The sequence below is a fragment of the Cebus imitator genome, unplaced genomic scaffold (genome assembly GCF_001604975.1).
Source record: "Cebus imitator isolate Cc_AM_T3 unplaced genomic scaffold, Cebus_imitator-1.0 Scaffold370, whole genome shotgun sequence".
NCBI lineage: Eukaryota > Metazoa > Chordata > Mammalia > Primates > Cebidae > Cebus > Cebus imitator.
The window spans coordinates 190,250-207,264 of record NW_016107685.1 but is presented as its reverse complement, the minus strand read 5'-3'; the positions used below and the strand labels follow the sequence as shown (position 1 = coordinate 207,264).

The window sequence follows — 17,015 nt, the reverse complement described above, 5'->3', positions numbered from 1 at the left end:
TTCAAACAGAGATATAATATTGTTTCACTAAAAGGGTGAATATTGATTGGGAGGCATAGAGGAAATATGTTAAATCCATCACCAGCCCTGGCAGCTGGGTTTCTTTTAAGAGGAGTTTTTGATAAACAGTTTTATCAGTTCACAAGAATGACCAAGTGCTGTCAGTGTCATGTTGAAAAGCACAGGGATGGTGGTTGTTCAGCTTGACTCAGTAGGTAAGTGACTTGCAGGAGGGGTTCCCATGCATGCTGCAGCAAAAATACAACTTTGTCACAGACCATGGTATGTTGGCAGTGCTGTGCATAGTTGAAATTGTGAGTACCAAATAACTCATTTCTAATTTTCTCCTTCATTAGAATATGCATCTGTGAAGACATGGTGTGCGCCTATCATGTTCCTCATTGTATCTCAGAGCTTAGCATAACACTTGGCATGTAGTAGGCATTCAGAAAACTTTGGTTGAAGCAATGCAAATATTAATGATGGGCAGTAAAGGCAAATCCTGGGGAGAATCCTTGGGCATCCTGGGTGTAATGAAGCACAGTAATGACAGGAAGGGTGGTTCTTTAAAATAAAGATTTTACAGCCACCATAGTGCCAGAAATGCCTTCAGATTGATGCTTAGCCTCCCTGGCTCTACTGTAGCCTGGGGCAGAAGCCTGGAGTGGGTGAGCTGTTTTGAACCTTAGGGGCATAATCACTGGATATTGTACTGCCAAGACTTGCTGAACCCATGGGGCTGTGGTCCATGATCCACGTAGCAGATGTTGCGATTACCTGCCATATCCCCTTACCACTTCAGTGTGTGCCTGTTGACCTCCAATGCAGCCTCTGCATTGATTTCAATGTGGGATGTTCCTGACCACTGGAGCCTACTTTGTTCATCTGGGCTGCAGGTTTCAAATGATGGGAATTTAATGCCCTTTGGGAAATGCCCTCAAATTAACAACTAAAGAGAGCTAATGTGTAATACCTTGGATCCCTTGCCACTTGGGTAGAGTATATCTGAGGTGTATTAGGCCTTTCCAGCAGGCTTAATCTTTACTCCCCTACTGTAGGAACTGGCTTGATAATGTACCTTTTACTGGCTTCCCTTTCTCCCTCTAAATAATGCTTTGCCCTTGAATAATTGTTTTAGGGTATGCTACTGGGGAAACCCAAACTACAGTATTGTGTCCTGGGTCCTGAGGATCTGCCACTGAGTGGTGGTTGTTCTTGTAGCTGCAAAATCCACAGAAGACTTGAGTTTCATTTTGCTTAGAACCTTAAAAGTTAATAGGAAAAGTAGAACCAAAAAAAAAGCACTCTGGTTTCTTTTAAGAAGTTGTGACTTACACAATTTCTCAATTATATTATACAGCTCTCTGAAATGACCGAGTAATTTGTAAGGACATTTGAAACTGCCCCGCTCAAAAGACATTAATGATTGGTGCTGCCTGTGGGATAGAGTCTTATTTGACTTGAAGGGCGTTCTAGTCCCCATGAATATATTCATTTTCTTGCCATAGCAGGCTGTTTATTGTTTCTAAACATGGCCTGCATGCCATGTTACCTCTTGTGTGTTTTTGCTCACGGGTCCTATGGTTTGTGTATGAATTCTCATTGTCACTGCCCCAGAACCAAGTAACCCAGCTGTGCGCCCCAGCGTGGGCTTCCATAGTCAGCTCCCGAGGGATGAATGGATGAGAGGGTCATTCTGCCCACCCTATGGAATGGTTGGGCGTGGAGGGAATGATAACACTGACCTTTGATCTTTGCTTCTTTGCAGACATCTCAGTGAGCCTGCTGACCCTTGTGGTCACTGCCTGTGGTCTTGCTCTCTTTGGCGTGTCTCTGTTCGTGTCTTGGAAACTCTGCTGGGTTCCGTGGCGAGAACGAGGCCTGCCTTCTGGTAGCAAAGACAACAACCAGGAGCCTCTTAACTACACGGACACAGAGACCAATGAGCAGGAGAACAGCGAGGACTTCCTAGACCCTCCCACGCCCTGCCCTGACTCCTCCATGAAGATCAGCCACACTTCCCCTGACATTCCCCTCTCCACCCAGACAGGGGTTCAGGAGAACTGTGCCCATGGCATCCGCGTGCAGCGCCAAGTCACAGAGCCAACCTCGTCGGTTCGGTTAGTAATTCCTCTTCGTTTCTGAATGCAAGCAAGAACTGCCCATTCCCTTCTCTGGCAACAATAGCACTGATTGGTCAAGGAGCCTATAACATTTTAGATTTCCCTTCTGTATCAGAGACATGAATATGGGGAAATCCCATGCTTCCTATGCTGAAGTTAGGTTCCTGAGCCCTTCTTGGTCTTTACTTAGTTCATAAAAATAATAGTTAACATATTAAGACTTAGCATGTGTGAAGTACTCTATAAGAACTTTATATTCATATTTTATTATAGCTCGCAACTTAGCATGAGATGTATACTATTATTTTTATTTTACAGTTGAAGAAACTTAAGTCAAGGAGATTAAATTTTTTAAAAAGTCATATATGTAAACACCCAGGTCAGGGTTGGAACCCTGGTTCAACCAACACAAGAATCTGAGTTCTTAACCACTCTTCCCTGCTGCCCTCCTACTGCTGTAGAATGTATTCCCTGTGCATCTTGCCTATCCTAACAGTCACGCACAGGCTCTCTTCAGGCTCCACGGTGTGGCTGGAGGTCTTTGTCCACCTCTAGCCTTTGGGAGGGTCACAGAGTAACCAGGCCTGGATCACTCTCTTTTCATTGTCTGGATGCTTTCTGCTCTTCAACAGTAGAGAAATAATATAATGCAGTGATAAAAGGTGCAGTCTCTCAAGTCAAATGAATTGCCTTCACTTACAGGTATAAAATTGAACAAATTATTTAAAACTCCATATGTGTCCATTTCCTCTTCCTCATAAGAGGAATAGATAGTACTGATTTGTAGGTGGTTTTAAGACTGAAATGATAACATTTGCTGCACAGGTCTGGCACCTAGTAAATACTCCAAAATGCGAGCTGCCATTTTGCTGTTAGTATTGCCATTATGGCCTCTCCCAAGGCTCAGACATTGCACAAAATAGTGTTTGAGGCTAAACAGACAGTTCTAAATCACTGGATATAAAAACTCATTTTTCAATAAGAGATTTTTGGAAAAGAGACTCAGGAAGCAGCTCTCTTTAGAATGAAAATATTGGCCTGAGTGATGGCCAGAGGAATAGCATGTGCTGTTATTTGGAAAGTATAAGCACAGTTTGGAGGTATTTTTTAGAAATCTTTATTGTTTGTTCTCCAGAAACAGAAATAAGACTTTACCCTTTTCATGTTAATTGAGTTTATCCTAGAGGCTCCACTCATTCTCATTAAGTGGGATGGAATATGCCGGTTTATAATTTGATTGTTTTAGAAACTTATTTTTGCATCATTTCCAATTCTGAATCAAAGAGGCAAATCTAAAATATTCCTCTGTGAGGAGATGGGTAGTTGTTTGCCATTTGATTTAGAAGAAATCCTCAGATTTTATCACTAGAATTTATCTTCAGATTTAAGACTTAAATATAACTAGAGCTCTGTTTGATGCTGTCATAAAGCTCATGCAATGTGCAGACTCATAATCAAATCCTTTCAGTATTTCAATAACTAGAGCCTTTTAGACGGAGTCTCCATTGAAATTTCCATCGAAATTGTCTCCTATTTCGTTCTACTCTGCATGTAACTTTTCTGGTCTAGGTTCCTCCAATATATAGTGGTAGTACATACTGTGATCTTATTAGATTTGATCTGAAAGCTCTGCCATAATTCTAACAAACTGATAGTAATGATGTCACTATAATTATCACAATATTTATACTGGAAAAGTATATCAATACTCTGCATATTAGTACTTATTTGCTTAAAAATAAAAACTGTTATCATCACTACTGATTTGTAGAAATTGGTTAGAAGGAAAAAAAACAAAGAGGTAGAGTGAAGGAATTATCCCTGTAAAATGCACTCTGTGTTCAAATTTATTTTAGTTTGGGAGGCATGCAATTACATTATCTTTTCTGATGGCAAAAATCAGGTTTAGCAATATCTGAACTACCATAAGAAAACTACTCTTTCTAGCTGCATCCGACCTACTACTGACAATTTTCATTGTTATGCATTTAAAACATTCATACCTAAATTGCTACTGACCTAGTTTTATGGGGTCTGTCTAGAAATACATATCCTTGTCTCAGGATCTCACCACAATAAGAGCAGTGCATGGTTCTTCTAATTCTTTGGGAATTGGGTTGCATCATGAGAAAATGCACACACATATACATACTTTTTGCTAACAAAATGGAAAAAAAGAATGAGATTTCCTTCATGCCTCAAAGCATTTTTAACATTCTTCTTTAAGTAACATTTTTGATAACCATATTTAGGGAGGGGAAAGATAACCTTTGCTGAGACAGCTCTAAACAGTCTGCTTTTCCAGTTACTGCTTCTTCTCTTTTCTTTGTCATTATGTTCTTTACTTTCTCCCTGCCGACACTGTCTTCCTTACTGCTTCCATCCTGCAGCTGTTATCCCCATTTCAGGGCAACCATTATCTCAGGGTTCCCAGTGCACCTAAGACATAGCCTCCATTTAAAGATGTCTTCAGGATCCTTGCGATTGGTACAGTTTCTGTTGCAGCATTTACATCAAAAATCTCAACCTCACCTGGCCTCTTCAGCTTGGTTTTGTTCTTGGATATGTTTGGCTGACACAGTGCCTTTTTGGAATGTCTTAAAGATGGGCTTTGTTTTGTCTTCTAAAAATGTTTCTGGTCAGAATGACTTTCTGTTGTTCTTTCAAGATCAAGCATGTTAGGATTCTGTATCTAGTTACCTCAGTGACTATTAGTATCATCCAAAATTCCTGTTAATTCTTTTTGATTTGAATGAAATCCCTTTTGTACAGTGACCCAATATGCTGGAAATGTGGATGTTTTAATTTTCTCAGAATTTTTTAATACCAGAGCTTTATAAAGTACTCTACTCCAAATATATGAAAATCCCTGGATCCCCAAAATAGAAGGAACCTTGAAAGGCCATCTAATCCATTTCCTGATTCAAGTCCTAAGATGAAAGTTCATCCTGTTTTTTTAAGTCTTCTCAAATTTCTTATGTAACACTTCGGTTTTTCAAAAATTTCAATTACCACACCACAAACTCCTTATCAAGTCTATTAAGGCCCTGCATGATAATACTGCACAGTCTGCTTCCAGCCTTACCTATGGCCAGGGCCACCGTGTTGCAGAACCGGTGACACTTTTAACATGAATTCAATAGGAGACTGCATGGAAGAAGCTCGTTATACTGTAGCTACACTAGCCTCTCTCTTAGTTCCTTCAGCTTCCCAAGCCCCTTCCTGCCTTGAGGTCTTCACACATGTTGTTGCCTCAGCCAGAAACGGTTTTCCTTTTTTTTTTTTCTTTTACCCTTCTCAGGTCCTTTACTTCCCTAATGCCTTAGGTGAAACATCACCTTCTCAGAAAGGCCTCCCTAGCCACCCTATCTGAAGGCTGTGTTCTGTTCCCCATTCCTTCCCACTTGTAATTCTCTCTTGCATTGCCTTGCTTTCACTCCTTCACAGGGTTAAATTGTTATTATTATTATCATTTTTCAGAAGGAGTTTAGCTCTTATCACCCAGGCTGGAGTGCAGTGGTGCAATCTCGGCTCACTGCAACCTCCACCTCCTGGGTTCAAGTGATTCTCCTGCCTCAGCCTCCCAAGCAGCTGGGATTACAGGCATGTGCCACCATGCCTGGCTAATTTTTGTATTTTTTAGTAGAAATGAGGTTTCACCATGTTGGCCAGGCTGGTCTCAAACTCCTGACCTCATGATCTGCCCACCTCAGCCTCTGAAAGTGCTGGGATTATAGGCATGAGCCACTGCACCCAGGATTAAATTATTTTAAGTGATTATTTATTGCTTGTACTCTGCTCTAGAGTGAGTTCTGTGGGCCCAGAGACCACAAGTGTTTTGTTTCTTTTTATCTATCTAGCCCCTAGTAACCCTTGGCACATGGAGAACTTCTTTCCATGAATGACTGACAGAATATGTTGGTGAATATCAGGCCACTTTTCTCTTGCTCATCTGACAAGAATGGCAAAGGGCCAGAAGTATAACTGAGTGGAGCCTGTAATGGTGAGGCTGGTAGTAAGCCATTTGTCCTAGGTCTCACGTTCATTAAGAGCCCCACGTTAGGTGTTTGACCCTATCTCTGAATTAAGCAACTCGATAGAGTTATAGAAATATGCTGACAGAATTGAAAGAGGAAGATAACCATCACACTCTAAATTTAGGTCCCATGACTGGCCACAATTCCAGTAAATAGTACACAAAACTTAAATGTTGTAATTATGCTATGAGTAGCACATTTCTATTACGTTATATTTTTGTGTGGTGAGAACATTGGTTCAATGTAAATATCTAAAACATAACTCTTGAATCATGGTTATTTCTTCATATTTAAATAAGCTAACTACTTCAACAGTGGAAGTTGCCTAGACCTATCTCAACTTCCATGAGACCCTGAAACGATATGTAATCGAGTGTTTTCTCTACGGGGATTAAAATTATGAGAAATTATTTTATTCATAGCATTTCTGTATTTACTCTAGACACAGATATTAAGCATTTGCTATGTGCAAAATTTAGTATTCGGTGGTGGCAATGAAGAGAGAAAAAATTTATAATCCTGCCCTCAAAAGACCCACAGCAAGAGCCCAATTATACACACTGATGTCTCAATTTGTTCTTTAGAAGATTAATCTGGAAAGAATATATAAGATGCATGGGACAGTGATGAAGACAGGGGCCTGCCTGTCAGAGGGCCTGAACTCAGCTGGGATCAATGGGAATGAAAAGAGTTATATGATGTTAGCTACTGTAGAGAAAGTTTTGGTGAACAAAGTCTCATCCTGATTATAAAGGATAAAATATTCAAGGTTTCAAATCTGTTTAAATTGGGAGGGAGTGGGAGGAAGCAAGTCTTGCCTCAGTGTATCCACCTATACTTGACCACACACATCCACTGGCCCCAAGGCCTAATGCCTGTATCTTCATTATCTCACTTATGCTGGAAGCCCTTGAATCTTCAGGCCAAGAAAGCCTCAGATTTCCACTTCCTCCTGCCCTTGTAGTCTACTAACTGTGTCTGTCCCTATCCAGGATTTCCCCTTCTTCTGTGTCTGCCTGTGGTTCTGGACAGACCGACTCTCTCTTCTTCATGATGAAGGGGATTTTTGAAAAAGAAAAACAAGATCCTTTCTCCACTGTTTCCATAATTCCCTGCCGTGACTTGAACATAGGAAAGAAACCAGTAACATTTCTGAAACAACAATTCGCTTCTATCTTTTCTCTCCTTCGATCCTGAAGCCTGGCAAACACTGGTACCCAAGAACCAGGGAAAGGACAGGTCAGATTTCACCTCTGAGATGGGCCACTACAGTGAAGGAACATACATTAGGGTGCACTTGTTCATGACTGCACATGAACGCCTGAGATGGATGGGGTGTTGGGGATCTGAGTGCTGGCTTGTACAGAGTCTGGACTCAAAGATGCAGTGTATGTGGGGGACTCTGAAAAAGCTACTGGGGCAGAAGAGCTGCAAGTCCCATCCTGCTAGAGAGCTGGGACCAAGATGAAAATGGAGTTAATGTCTGTATTGAAGTCTACAGCATCAGCTTGGAGGTGGCTAAGGATGCAACCAAGTTAAGTAGGCAAGCCCACCTCAGGTATCATCTCCTTCATAAAAATTTCCTCAGCCAGAGGCCTTTCTCCCTCTTCTTCTAGAACTTTCTAATCCCTGATCTGTACTTAATCCTTCTGCCCCACTTTATAGTTATGGGGTTGGGGGGGACCATCTTATTGCCTGCCTGGACAGCTGTTTCCTTCAAGATAGTGACTACATTTTTCTCTTCTGTACCTTCCACCTTATTTGACACTTTGCTTTGCAAATTCGAATTTGTTGAATTGCCGTTACGTCCTGTCTCCTAAGATCTGATTGACACAGTTGGCTTTTTGGGTGATAGTTTAGGGACTAACTAACCTAGAGCTGGGACTGGTTAATTCACATTTAAGGAAAGGAAAGGAGGACAAAACCCTGTACCTCTGGGCTTCTGACCCTTCCTGACCTCTGGCTGCAACTCAGCACAAGGCTCAGATTTCTCCAGGTATGAAAGTATCTTTTTGAGTTTCTTATGGGAAATCTACTTTGCACATTTTGTTAATTATCTTTGAACTCAAGCTTTCCACAGCTTCAACTGCTATTTTCCAACTTAGGTTAGGGTGGCCAAGTTGAATCTTTAGTTTCTCTTTGTTGTCTCTTCCATGAGAGGAAAACAGCCTTTGCCCACCCAGGGAGAGAAGGGGAGGTGGAGGAAACTGAGAGTTCCAACCCCAGCAGCCAGCTTCTCTGCAGCAGCATTAGAATGTGACTTACTTGTAGAGGAGATCATCTCTCAACCTTCCTTCTGACCCACTGTCCTTGGGGTCCACGTTTTTTCTTTTTACCATTCATTGTGCACATTAAGTTCTGAGAACACCAAAATACAGGACTCCCCAGACCTACTCAGAGGACTGAGTGCTTCAGACACGGATCTCTCTTTGCCACATTCCTACGTCCCTCAATGTCATTATTCATGTCACTCAGTGGCATTAAAATTCTAGACCTTTGCTCTGGGAGCCTCTCATTTACTGCATTCAAAACCACCTCCATTGACCGCCTAGAGCCACCTCACCTGGGATGAGGCAAGTTCAGGTCATGGCGCTATATTTCATATCTTTCCTCCCTCTTGCTTTGGGCTTGCTTTTTCTTTGCACCTCTGTTTGTGTAGCCTATGAGAGCTATAGAATATTGATTTTCCATTTCCTCTACCTCCTCTTCTCCTTTATGTCCCTGGGGCAGTCGCCCCGCTCTACTTTCTCATTTTCAGCCCCCATAGCTCCAGAGGTTATGTGGGGAGGTTATGAGTTACCCTGGTTCTCTGGCTGTTCTAAGCTTCACTGTTCTACCATGCCTCTCCCCCAACTCCGGTAAACTCTAACCTCTTCTGAATGTAAATTGAAAGAGATTGAAAGGGAGCCCCATGAGTGAGAACCTGTCATGCCCTGTTACAGTCTTTGCTATCTGCTTTAAGCCACTACCTTACAGTTAGATTCAACTGATTTCCTAATAGTAGGTGTGATTCTGAATAGAGGGGAAAGTGTTGGGAATGAAATTAATAATGTAAAATATTTGAGTAGATAATAGTATTCATATCTGTAATTTTGTTCATTTGTTTGTTTTCTGGTTTGGGTTTTTTTTTTTTTTTTTTTTTTTTTTTTGGGTGACGGCCTCTGTTACCCAGACTGGAGTGTAGCAGCGTTATCTCCTCACCACAACCTCTCCCACCTGCGTCAGCCTCCCAACTAGCTGGGACTACGGGCACATGCCCCTATGCCTGGCTAATTTTTATACCTTTAGTAGAGACAGGGTTTTACCATGTTGACCATGCTGGTCTCGAACTCCTGACCTCAAGCGATCCACCAGCCTCAGCCTCCCAAAGTGCTGGGATTACAGACATGAGCCATTGCACCTAGCCCATAACTGTGATTGTTTTTTAAGAGGAATCTTTAGCTGTATTGGGAGTTTTTGAAGGGATTCCTTTGCAGTTGGGTTCTCAGGGAATGAGATCTTTTTTCAGGCTTTGAACTACACCAACAATCCCCACTCCGTGCTGGCAATCCACTTTGGTTAGGAAGAGTTGAGCATGCAGGACAATTTCTCTTCAGATTTCATGTCTAAGAAAATATACATGTAAAACAGAATATGTCACATTACTAAATAGCCAAATCTATGTAATTTTAATTAAAATTAAAACTATGGTAGATTAAGTCCTATAAACAGGGTGAAGACAAAATGTTGCTGTGCTGAATCTAGTGCCAGTACTAAGAAAATTCAAAGGTAAATTGTAATGCACTGAGTCTGCCCAGCAACCACCTGGGGAGCTTAGTGATAGGGCCTAGGGCTGACATGAGATTGTTATCTGGGGCTGGATTGTACAGACACAGAATTATTGGTCCACCACAGGCTCGTCTGAAGAAGGACCATCCAGTGGATCTTAAGGGTGCACTTTTATCATGTAAACAGCACCACTTACTAGACAGCACCCAGAAAGATAGGAACTGACCCAGGACATAATTATGGACGTTTTTTGAATCTAGCCTGTAAAGAAAAATCAATAGCAGAGGGAGACAGGGCTGGCACCAGCCTGTTCTGGCCTCTGCATATAGCAGGGTACTTCTCTGCTGCCTCCCAACCCTTTCTACTCACAGAGTCCAGTAAAGTGAGACTCAAGCTCTGTTCTAGCACTACATTGGTTCCACTTCTGGACAAGGGAATGACCTGGCTGCCCTAGCACATAAAGCCAGTTTTAGATGCTTAACAGCAAGTCCTCCCTTTCCTCCCCTGCTCAACCAAATCATAAAATACAGAGACACCTTAAGATTGTGGATTTCTGTATAAGAGAGTAAAATCTCACAACAGCAACTTTCAGTCCACACAGTTTTTGCACATGTGGGAATGTATGTGACTGGGCTGTGTCTGCTTTTTATGGACTGTGTTGGATGTGACAGGTACCAGTGACAGCTCTGTGACAATGCTCTTGTCATACCATGTGGGTGATTAGTGATGAGGAGGCTATTTTAAGATAAAGAGGAATGCTCAGCATAACATCCATGATGACAAGGGAGAATACTTTCCAACATGTCTGGGGATCCCTTAATTCCATTTTTACATCTTTATTTCATCGTCTTAAGAAAGAAAGAGAAGGCAAATTCAAATGTTTACTCTGCCTCTCCAACTGTTTACCAATCCCTAAGAGACATCCCAGCTGTTCTCTTTCACCTTCTAGTAAAGAGGCTATTTTAATTAAGGTTATTGAGCAAATGCATGCAATACGATATAATGACTCTAAACTCTGAGCTAAAAACAAACAAAAGTAACCTTAAAAACAACCTTGTATGTAATGACTACTTCACTCAATTTGTGAAGACATACACAGATCCGACAGACTTTAAGGAGAATTTTAGAGAAACTTCTAACCCAAATCAATAAACTTATAGGGTAAAGAGTATACTATGTTAGCAAATATTTAATTTGCAAATATCAGTATCCAACCATCTTCCAGCTGAATCCCTACATACATTTATAGTAGCTCATCTTTCATTTTTGTGCCATTAGTATTTATTTCAGAAATGAAACCTGTCCTCTTGATCACTAATCACCCATGTGCACAGCAAAAGCACAGTCCCAATGCTGTCACTTGCCCCTGTCAGAGCCACCACAAGCCACTACATGCAGGCACATCCCAGTCACATACATTTTTGCATGAGCAGAAACCGTGTTTTTGTGTTGAAATGATTTTATTTGAACCAGTAAGAATTTATATCCTAAAAAAACAATTTATATCCTTATAAAGCTATAAGCTAGTGGCAAGAAATTCTGTGTAATTTAGAGAAAGATTCATTCTTCTTAAGGCAACACTTGGCTATTTCAATTTCAGAATGATATTATATATAAAGTTGAATAATTTTATTTTTAAAGCAGTTTGTACAAATCTTTATATTCCACCAGATGAATAAGCTTCTTTAATGGCATATTAGACAGTTTAGAAAGTGTATTAAACCTTTAAAGCTCTGAGGTCGCATGTTACTAGGTTCATTTCCTGATACCAAGTCTCAGTTTTGAGCTTCAAGCCTTAGGGAACAGCTTAATCACACTGATGAGCATTTTGAATTTAGGCCACAGACACACACACAAAAAGGCCCACAGATCTAAGCTCCTGACAGAATGTAACAGTCTACCTACATCCCAAGCAAAAGTTTCTGAGAGACCCATAGCTAATAAGTTTATAACTTTGTTCTGTGTTGCTCTTATTCAAGGCATAATTCATTCCGAAGACAACTCAACTTGTCAAACCCAGACTTCAATATCCAGCAGCTTCAAAAACAGGAACAGTTGACTGGAATTGGTAGAATTAAACCAGAGTTATATAAGCAGAGGTCCTTGGATAATGATGATGGGAGACGGAGTAACAGCAAGGCGTGTGGGAAACTGAACTTCATTTTAAAATATGACTGTGACTTAGAGCAGCTCATAGTGAAGATTCACAAAGCTGTCAATTTGCCCGCCAAGGACTTTTCTGGAACTTCAGATCCTTATGTGAAGATCTATTTGCTTCCTGATCGGAAAACAAAACACCAGACTAAAGTTCACAGAAAGACCCTGAACCCTGTGTTTGATGAAGTGTTTTTATTTCCAGTTCCCTACAATGACCTTGAAGCACGGAAGCTTCACTTCTCTGTGTACGACTTTGACAGGTTCTCTCGTCATGACTTAATTGGCCAAGTGGTGGTGGATCATTTCTTAGACTTGGCTGATTTCCCCAGGGAGTGCATCCTTTGGAAGGATATTGAATATGTCACCAATGTGAGTCCAGCATTTCTTCATTTTGATGGGGGGTGGGCATCTTGGTTAGCAGGGAAACAGATTACTTACATATTATCTTGAGGACAAAGTGTAAAATTTCTGTCAATGTACATGTAACTGTTATTTCAGAACCTCCTTGTACCTTTTCAGAAACAGTGTTTTAACAATATTGATTTTGAACTTCCCACGTATCGTTCATGAAAACATTAAAGAATAATATTCTCTCTTTTCTACTTCCAGATTCTTAGCTAGTCCCTAATAGGCAGCAGATGTTCTCTGTCTTCCTTACCACAATTTCTTTAGAACTTTTTCAGGTTGCTTGTGCTAAATGGAACCTGCCATTCTATTAACTGTAGTCTGAGCTAAGAGACCATTACCTGACTCTGAGAGCAGTAGGTACTTACCTATGTTCTCAGGTTGGCTCAAGAGCATTTCCCATAATTGGATCCTCAACTTCAGTCCTACAAGTGGGAGTGGTTGAGAAGAGTTGGTACCACATTTTTAAATGTAAAACTCACAAAATTCAAGTTACAAGGAGGGAAGTCTGAAAAGAAACTATAGATAATGACAAAACTAATCTATCGACAGTCACATCCAATTTAGGGCTCAGGAGAGAAGTCAAAGTGCTGTGTAGTAGTACCATATATCTATGTCTACATTTTAAACATAAGATTTCAGAGGTGATATTTCTATTCCATTTACATCCTTTTCATTGTCCCACAGAGATGTATTGACATTCCAGAAATAGAAAGGAAAATTGAATATTCTTAGGTAACTCTGATATTTTAAAGCCACTTGTTTCTTTCACCTGTCCAAATTCCCTGTGATAACTTTGTTAGCTTCTCTTCTTGGATATGAGCTATTCTGAGGCCAGCCTAGCTCTCTTTCTCTGCCATGGCATCCAAACGGACCAAGCACCACTGTCCTTATTCAGCTCAGACATGGATTCAGCTTGAGTCTGGAGCCTATTTCTTGAAAGACTAATCTCTGCCTAATGACCAAATACCTACACCAGTACCCCCTTATCCTCAGCCACTTTAATGAACTAGGGGCTCACCCATGCTTTGGTTGCCCTGTGTGACACCTTCTCTCCACATGCCACAAGGTTCCAGTGCCAACTTTGTTCTGCTATCCAAATAAACAGAGTGTAGCATGGGATTCTGCTGGCCTTTATCATAATCATGAGGAAAGAAAGAAAGGAGCTGCAGCTGGATACGGTGCAGAGAATAGCAGTTGATGAAACCAAGGTGATTTGGAATACTGAGGAAGGAATAGATCTTAAAATATTATAATGCATGTAAACCCAACAATGGATGCTAGGGAAAGCAAGGATTGTCTCCCAAATCCCCCCATTGACAAAATCATGAAGCAACATGAGAAGGTTTAAAGAAACAAAATGGGAAGGCTGCTTGTACAAAGATATGAATGGCTCCCCTGTCACTGGAGTATTTACTAAGTCTCCCTGATTATGGGAGCTGAGACACTGCCAGCTGCAATGAGGTGCCTTGGACTTGTGTCTGATCTCAGGTATGGTAGAGAGGTTTTGGTCACACCATCTAATGAGACATTAATTAATTTATTTATTTTTTTGACAAATGGATCCTATAAAATAGCTGGAGATGTTATTAGGAAGTTCAATGAGGATCCTGCGGAGAGTTGCCTTCTAGAGACTTTGTGGTGAGAGCAACACTGATAACAACACTGTGGTGATACTGCACAGTGGCTGATAAAAATCTGGTTGATGATCCTTGGTGGAAACGACTCCTAGGACAGGTTCCTGTGGACAATATGGTGTGGCAGGTGGTAGAGACCTTCTGGCCCCTGAGGTCACTGTCATTTCAGCAGTCTCTTGGGAGTAAGGGTTTCTTTTCCATTGTTGGAAAATCCTGGATTTCCACAGGGTTAAGGAGAGTGTGAAATTATTTATCAAGGAGGAAAACCAGTAAAGCTACAGGCTTCAAATTTCTCAGTTGTTTCCTCAGGCAAACAATATATCTTCTGAGCATTAACCTAAGCCTTTGGAGGGCCACGGAGAGGGTAGGTCCCACCGACAGAATTTCAGGCTATTTTATAGTCTGCTGTATTTTTAAATTCCATTTTAAAAAGTGTTATTTGGGGCTGTTTTGACCGTGGGTTTTGTTTTTTTATATATATACAGAGACTGAATATAAAGATCTGAGATTTGCCATGGCTCCCTTTTTATAATATAGAATGTATATAATATAGTATGTGTAATAATATGATTTAATGAAGGAATAATTAAATGAACAGGCCTGAACCCATCATTTAGTTGAAGAGTAGAACTTTACCAGTACTTTTGTTGACCCTTGAATTGTCTTCTGTCACATTCCCTCTCAGTCTAATCCTGTCAAGAAAAAACCTCTATCTTGAATTTTGCTTATATTGTGATATTTTAAAAAATGCATATATGTATATATATATATGACAATATGATTTTGGGTTTTGTCTGTTTTGGCTTTTATAGCTCTTTGACTAGCTTTTTTTTCAGTCAACATTGATTATGGCATTTAATAATAGAAATAAGCAGAGCAGCTGTGGCTTATGTATCTTCATTGTTATATAATAATCCATTTTATTAATATTAATATATGACAAATTAGGATTCCTATATTGATGACATTCAGGATGTCATTAGTTTTTCTGTGATTCTGAATAATATTGCAGAGATTTTTGTACACATATTTTGGTTCACATATGCAATTATTTCTCTAGAGTGTATCCCTGATAGAGGTAAGTTACGCGTGTGTTCAACTTTTTTAGATAGTGACAAGGTCTTTTTCAGTCGTTTTCACATATCACAAATTGATCCTCCCACTGTTGAAATGGGACAATCCTTATTGTTCCACTTTCTCTTCAACTCTTGCAATTGCCACTGGTTAATGTATGTACATGTATGTAAAATGATATATTATTGGCATTTCTTCTGTTGCCCAGTTTTACCGTCTTTTGATATGTTTATTGGCCATTTATGTTTTCTTTCTTGTGAAAATTCTTGTTCAGCACTTATTCTATTTTTTTTCCCCTTTTCTTTTTGATATACATAGGCTTTTTAAACAGTCTGGATGCAAATTCTTTGTTGGTTATGTTTTACAAACACCATTTCCCAGTTTATGGCTGTCTTTGTGTTCACTTTATGGTGTCTTTGATAAATAGAGGTTATGTTTAATGTAATAAAATGTATCAGTATTTTCCATTGTAAATTAGCAGATTTGTGTCTTACTTAAGAAGTACTTCCCTAACCTATGTCAGAAAGATATTTCTCCTATGCTTTCTATCAGAAGTTTTAAGGTTTTTTTTTCTTCCTCAATTATGATTTTAATCCACTTAGAACAGAACTTTTTATGTAGTGTCATATAGGCATCATATAGCATTTAGCTTGGGCTGTCATAACAAAATACCATACACTGGACAGCTTAAACAATAGATATTTATTTCTTACAGCTCTGGAGCCTGGGATATCCAAAATCAGGTTTCAGCAGATTCCATTCCTGGTGAGGCTGTCTTCCTGACTCACCTTCTCACTGTCCCCTCAAGTGATGGAGAGATGGAGAGCACTCTGGTCCTAGTCTCTCTTCCTCTTCTTATAAGAACACTAACCCTATGATGGGGGCCCTACCCTCAGAACCTCATGTAAACCTAATTGCCTCGCGAAGGCTCCATTCCCAAATACTGTCACAATCACACTGCGGATTAGGGCTTCAACATATAAATTGGGAGGGACAAAAACATTCAGTCCATAACATATCTATATTTATTTTTCTATATGGGTAAGAAAATTTCTGGCATATTTTCCCAATAATATGCACTGTATGCTCTTATTATTTATTTATTTATTTATTTGAGACAGAGTTTCACTCATGTTACCCAGGCTGGAGTGCAATGGTGCGATCTCAGCTCACCGCAACCTCCGCCTCCTGGGTTCAGGCAATTCTCCTGCCTCAGCCTCCTGAGTAGCTGGGATTACAGGCACACACCACCATGCCCAGCTAATTTTTTGTATTTTTAGTAGAGACGGGGTTTCACCATGTTGACCAGGATGGTCTCAATCTCTTGACCTCGTGATCCACCCGCCTCGGCCTCCCAAAGTGCTGGGATTACAGGCTTGAGCCACCGCGCCCAGCCGCACTGTATGCTCTTATATAGATTTCTGTATATGCAGAACCTGGATTCTCTTTTCTATCCACTGTGATGTTTAACTATCCCTATTAATATCACAATTTGCAAAATATTATTGTTCTATGATAAGCCTTAACATCTGAAAGGGCAAATCATCTAGCCTACTTATTTTTTAGTTCAGCCTTGGCTAGTACTTGACTTTTCTCACACATTTTAGAATCACATTGCCAAGTTAAACATTACTTCTGGTATTTGGATGTGTATGAAGTCTACTGATTAATTTATGAAAATTTTGTATCTTTTGTGATATTGAGTCTTTCTGTACATGACCATAGTATATCTCTCCATTTACTTATTCATTTACTTATTTCTTCTTTAAAGTTTTTTCATTCAAAGCTTATACTTTTCTACATGGAGATCTTAC

The 17,015-nt window shown here is 40.2% G+C and overlaps 1 protein-coding gene across 4 annotated transcripts in view; it reads left to right on the top strand.

The window, feature by feature from the left end:
* Positions 1-17,015, top strand: part of SYT9 (synaptotagmin 9) — a 245,525-nt gene that overhangs the window by 52,994 nt on the left and 175,516 nt on the right. For all 4 annotated transcript variants that reach the window (XM_017507190.2, XM_017507189.2, XM_017507188.2 and 1 more), the window contains exons 2-3: positions 1,769-2,120; positions 11,908-12,454. In XM_017507190.2, coding sequence (XP_017362679.1) covers positions 1,769-2,120; positions 11,908-12,454 — 899 coding nt within the window. The remainder of the gene's footprint in view (positions 1-1,768; positions 2,121-11,907; positions 12,455-17,015) is intronic.